This window comes from Thunnus albacares, chromosome 9, assembly GCF_914725855.1.
Source record: "Thunnus albacares chromosome 9, fThuAlb1.1, whole genome shotgun sequence".
NCBI lineage: Eukaryota > Metazoa > Chordata > Actinopteri > Scombriformes > Scombridae > Thunnus > Thunnus albacares.
This window is the reverse complement of record NC_058114.1, coordinates 3,404,399-3,410,540: the sequence shown is the minus strand read 5'-3', so window position 1 is coordinate 3,410,540 and position 6,142 is coordinate 3,404,399. Positions and strand designations below refer to the sequence as shown.

Genomic DNA, 6,142 nt, shown 5'->3' with positions numbered 1-6,142 from the left:
ATATAGTTTAATGTCTTGCACCATTTGTGGGGAATTTACTTGTACTGAACTAGATCTGAACTGTCAAGAATGACTAAACAAACATCAGAAACAGTGTGTGATGTAAGTGACAGCTGAAGAAACTATTTTGTGTGCGATAGACGTCCTGGAGATTGATGATATATGGTTATACAAATAAGAGGAAGTTGTAGAGTTATAAAAAGAAAAGCCAGGAGAGACTCTGGGTTCCTCTTTCCTTACGGCCTGAGAGATCTCTTTGAGACTCTCTTTAGTCTTTTTGCATTTTAACTTTTTGCTCAAGTTTTCGTGTTTTACTTTTTCCATCTTACCAAATAAAACTGGTTTGTATTTTTATACACTCCAACCAAAGTTCCTGACTTGTGCTCATCTCTGAGGTCTTCTGGTGTTCATTTAAGTTAAGCAAAGATGCCTCCTTTGGGAACAGCTGACATTAGTTTTAAATTTAATTAGATTAAAAAATTATGATGAAATTTGTTAAGGATAAACTTGTAGTGTTTATTGAATAACAGGAAGGCTCAGATTTAATGACCGAGGTCAACATGCTGCAGTACATGTGATAAATGTATGATTTCAGAACAGAATTAGGATGAGAAATGTATTATTCAGGGTTTAATTGGCTAAACTGTTAGCTGCCCTTGACTGTCAGAGTGGGCCTCCTCCAGAGACGACCTGTTAAAAGGCTCTTGGAGGACTTTCAAACCTCCAACACTTATTTGCACCAATATACTTTGTTGTGATCCCGGTTGTTAGGATTCCTGACTAAATAGGCCCGTTGGTAGTGGTTCAATGACAGCTGGTGATTATAGGAGCCAGGCTGAATCTGGTTCCCTAAACAAGGCTCAGATGGTCTTGCGTGTAGATTTTGGGAACTACGTTCAAGGTAGATGACAGCTGTCTGTCGTTGCCTTATCCACACCGGCTGGAGGTATCGGTTATCTATAGGAAGAAACCATTTCAGTACAGCTCCTATTATTTCCCTCCAACAACTAGCTGAAATTTAAAGATTCAGCAGCAAAACTGAAAAAAGTGACAGCAAACTAAGTTTTACCTTTAAGGTCATTTTTTTGGTTTCAGTTTATTTTTTATTCATTTTCATTTCAATTTGTTTTCTTTGCTTTGTTCTTGGGAGATTTTGTTGAATTGTTATAATAGTTAGTTATAATAGTTCACCTGTACAGAGCTGCAGTGAGGAGTTGGACCACTGGAGGTCAGCAAAAACAAGACCTGCTGCAGCTTCTCCTTCAGACTGTTACACTTATTGTTTTATTAGAGCTGTAACGATTAGTCAATTAATTGATGAGTAGATTAACAGGAAATTAATCGACAACTATTTTGATAATCGTTTTAGTCATTTTTTCAAACAAAAATGCCCAAACCTGCCCTGCTCTCATGTGTCATATATTACAGTAAACTGAACATCTCTGGGGTTTTGGACATTTTATTAAATCTCCTTGACTTGTGTGGAATTATGACTCACATTCGTCAATAAATTTCTGACGACTCAAAGTCTAAGATAAAATAAACAGCAGATGAATCAATAATGACAATAACCACTAATTGCAGCCCTAATTGTTACGATGACATCACTATGACATCACTCAGGTCATTTTTCCAGACTTCACCTCAAGTTTTTTTCTGTCTATATTATTGTTATAATTGTGCTTATATTTAAAACATTTGTAAAAAGTTATCTTATATGTGAAATTTCTATTACAAGTTTAGAGGGAAAAATCACTATTTGGTGGAGCTGTTAACAACTCATAGACATGTGAAATGTGACCCCGACTACACACTGCTTTTTGTAAGACGTCAAAAAGCCAAAAAGGTTGGAAACCACTGGTTTCATCTTTAACAATGTGTTGTATTTTAAAAAGCTTAAATGTAGTGGAGTAGAAAGTACAATATTTCCCTCTGAAATGTAGAAAGTAGCATCACATGGAAATACTTCAGTAAATGTACTTAGTTGCTTTCCATCCGTTTTCCATCTCACCTCAGATTATTATGGTTTTCTTTTTGTAGTCTGTGAATTAATTGAATATAATCAAATCACTGCTGGATAACATAATTAGTCGGAGGGCAGCGGAGCATCGTGGCTGATTATCAGACGCCTTTGGGGATAAAAATGTGAGCTGTCGTGTGTCTGAGCGTCACTGAATGACACAGTGTTCAGAGGAAGAGGAGGAGGAGGATGAGGAGGGCGTGTTCCTCCCTCCCTCCCTCCTTCCCTCCCTCCTTCACGGCTGCTGCAGATCGATGTGACGCTGTTTGTACCTGAGGACTGAACCCTACCTGTGGATCCTCTCCCGGCAGCAGCACCATGGGGATCTCCGCGTCCAGTCTGCTGGATGACACCACATCCAACTACATCAAAGGTAAAAATAAATAAATAAATAAAAAACATGCGGATTGACGCGTTTGGAGCGACGCTGCGAGGACGTTTCATTTAACACCGAGGACACGTACAGCTGACTGTGTCTGTCGGTTTAAAAGAGGAAACTTTCACTTCTCTACCTTTCTGTTGTTGTGAAGCTTTAATCTGATAAATGCTGATGAGTAGAAATCGGTGAATCGACTGAAGACGCGCGCCTTCATGTCTTTACGCTTCAGGGGAATTAATGAATTTCAGCTTCTATCCTGGTTTAATCGGAATCTGTTTTTGTATTTCTGAGCTGCATTCTTGTTTTCACATGAAAAGATCTCTCAGCTGAGAGTTTCAGCCCTCAAAAAAAAAAAAAAAAAATAACAAGCAGCACATTTCTTCTCCTCAACTTGCTCCCAGAGATCTGAATCTCTCAGTCTTTGCTGCTCTGTGGAAACCTGTCAGGCAGGTTTTCTTGTATCTTTCCACAATAATATTCTTCTACACTTACATTCACCTTCCTCCAGGCAGCTTGTCTGACAGATTACATACTGAGGCAGGGATTTAATTCTGGTTTTGCTGTTTCATTTTTTTTTTTTTAACTTCAACTCAGTTATCTTTGGGAATGATCAGGTCACTCCAGCATTTCCAGTCCTACAAGTAAAGTGAGGAAGGGGGGGCGAGTCCTCTGAGTGCCACGACCTGTTTCCCCTTTTGTCTTTTGTCTCCCCTGCTGTTGCTGTTGCTGCTGCTGTTACTGCTGCTGGGTGTGTCCACAGGTTGATATGTGGAGGACAAAAGATACGTCTGCTGTTTTTTTTTTTTCTGTGTGAATGAGATACAAAGGACTGCAGGCAGGTGCAGACGCTCACAGGTGTTCATGCAGAAGGATGCTGCTGCTGCTGCTGCTGGATTTGTGATATTAGTCTCAAATGTAGGTAAATAAGATGAATCAGGAGGTTGCTTGTCCTTCAGCAAAACTTTAGAGCTGCAACTATTAATCGATTGGTTGCCTGCTATCGAATAATCGCCAACTATTTTAATTCTTTTAAGTCATTTTTAAAAGAAAAAAAGTCAAAATTCTCTGGTTCCAGCTTCTTCAACATGAATATGTTTCTTTATTCCTCTATGACAGTAAACTGAATATTTTGGGGTTGTGGACGTCATCTTTGGCTTTTGGAAACAGTGATTGACATTTTTCACCATTTTCTGACATTTTATAGACCAGCAACTAATTGATTAGTCAAGAGAATAATCGATAATGAAAATAATCGTTAGTTGCAGCCCTACTAAACTTACTGAGGGTATTTCCAGAATCTTCCAAGAATTTGGGTGGAAAAAACTTCTGTCCGCTGCACGATGTAAAGTCCCTCCACCCAAAAAATGTTTAATTTCTTTATTAATAAGTTGGAAGTTGCTCTCTCCTCTGTGCAGTTTTCACATTCATCTGCTGAGAGTTGAAAGTTTCTCTGAGTTCAATTTAAATCTCAGTTTAACATGTGGACCTACGAGCAGGATTTGTGACATCACAACTAGTTTGGAGCCAATCGTGGTTCAGTGTGTAACTTACACAAGTAGTGATGTGGAAACTTGAAGCCTCCAGTGCACACACACTGAGAATGGTGAACTGTTAAAATATTAACATATTCGTAGATTCTGGATGTTTTCCAGCAGTTTTGGGTATCTCATCTTTTATCAGCGTATCCGAGGTTGTTTCCACTTTTCTTTATAAAGGTTATTGATCAGTGTTGTGACTTATAGATACAAATGTGCAAAACCTTCATCCACCCATCATTTATTTTGACAAAAGTGGGAAGTTTAAAGGATGGATGTGTTAAGGTAATCCGCAGATTGACTTGAGTTAGGATTATATATTTATATATATGGAGATTTATTTGATTATACTGTATTAAAAATTAAATTTAGAGCAGCAATGATTAGTCGACTGACCGAAACTTAATCGCCAACTATGTTGATAATCCATTAGTTGTCTTTTTTGTACGAAAAAATACTAAAATTCTCTGGTTCCAGCTTCTCAAACATGAATATTTTCTGGTTTTGTTTAGTCCTCGGTGACAGTAAGCTGAATATTTTTGGGTTCTGGACAAAACAAGACGTGTGAGGATGCGAGATATTGATATTTTTCACATTTTATAGACCAAACGACTAATCAATTCATCAAGAAAATAACTGCATCGGATAAAATTTGCTGCTTTGTACTGAAATTTTTTTTTTTTTTTGTGGCGTTGTGTGTCTGTATTTGATCATTAACAGTAGAGAGATGACAGGAAATGAGGTGAGAGAGATAGCGGATACTAATATTGATATTTGGGGGTTTAATAGTGATATATCAGCTGATGTGGTTTATGTTTATAAAATTACTATCTTGATTCAGATCTCTTAAAATAGTTGCAGTTGAAAAATCGCCTTGACAGCGCTCTCTGGTGGACGTTTCTTTACTGCAGTTTCTCGTGACTTATCGTCCAACATGTACAGAACACTGATATATCTGCAGTTAAGTGAATATCAGCTGAAATATTGGGCTCTACACTGCAGTTCATGGTTGTTGCTTCAACCCCTGTAGGTCATCAGGGCACGCCGAGATTCAGTCTTTGTATGCTGGTCTCACCTCAACTCAAAAGTAGAAAACACTCAGGTCACATGAACAACACCGAGGGTCAACGCTCAGCTAAAAACCTGCTGTTGTAAACAAACAAAATAAAGGTGGAAAGTCAGAGAAAAGCAACATATGAACAATGGAGAACAAAGACTAAAACATGGCAACAATGACGAAAACGCAGAAAAATCTCGTCTCCTTCAGTCGTTACTGACGTCCGCAGAAAATCAATCAATCAATCAATCAATTTTTATTTATATAGCGCCATATCACAACAGAAGTCATCTCAAGGCACTTTTCACATAGAGCAGGTCAAGACCGTACTCTTTAATTTACAGAGACCCAACAATTCCCCCATGAGCAAGCACTTGGGGACAGCGGAAAGGAAAAACTCCCCTTTAACGGGTAGAAACCTCAAGCAGACCCCGGCTCTTGGTGGGCGGCCATCTGCTTTGACCGGTTGGGTTGAGAGAGGGAAAGGGGGAGGGGGGACAGGAGAGCAACAATCACAACAAAAGTGAATTTGAAAAAATTTGAATTCTATTTGAAAAAATGTAAACGCTGGATGTTTACACTGATTGCATTGCCTCTGCTGTTGCCGTGGTTACACATCCTGAACATGAGTTCAAAGTGGGAATGAAAAAACTAATAATATTAATCTTGTGCCACACTGTGACGACCATGTGTTCGGAGTACTCATGAAACAGAAATCGGGTATTGCTTTAATTGACAGGTCCTTCAATTTTGAGTAGTTTGAAGGTATTTAACAGCTAATTTTTTGGAACATTTTACAGAGCATGTGGTGCAGTTTGGTACACATGTTAAGAAACAACTTCAAAAGGTTTTAAGTTGGTTTAATACAGATTTTTGACAATTCTTTCTAGTTCTGTGTGTCAAACTACATAGTAGCATATTACTGAAGGATATACTACCAAATCATATAAACTTTTCAAAGAAATGCCCTAAGAATGAACAGTCACAGCTACGTTTAGGAAATTTTGAAAAAGAGCATCTACATATAAACCCAAATAGCCTATAATGAGCGGGTTCTTACCAACTAAACCAACTTTTTTTTCAGTTTTTTCATATAATTTGTACCAAATGTCCTAAAAAAAATAACTTAAATATGTGCAAATTACTCAAAA

At 38.0% G+C, this 6,142-nt stretch overlaps 1 protein-coding gene across 1 annotated transcript in view; it reads left to right on the top strand.

Annotated features, from left to right (window-relative positions):
- Positions 1-2,224: 2,224 nt before the first annotated feature.
- niban1a (niban apoptosis regulator 1a) overlaps positions 2,225-6,142 on the top strand; it is a 37,504-nt gene continuing 33,586 nt past the window's right edge. Inside the window, exon 1 of the mRNA XM_044360654.1 lies at positions 2,225-2,393. Within this exon, the coding sequence (XP_044216589.1) occupies positions 2,339-2,393 (55 nt within the window). The 5' untranslated portion in view covers positions 2,225-2,338. The remainder of the gene's footprint in view (positions 2,394-6,142) is intronic.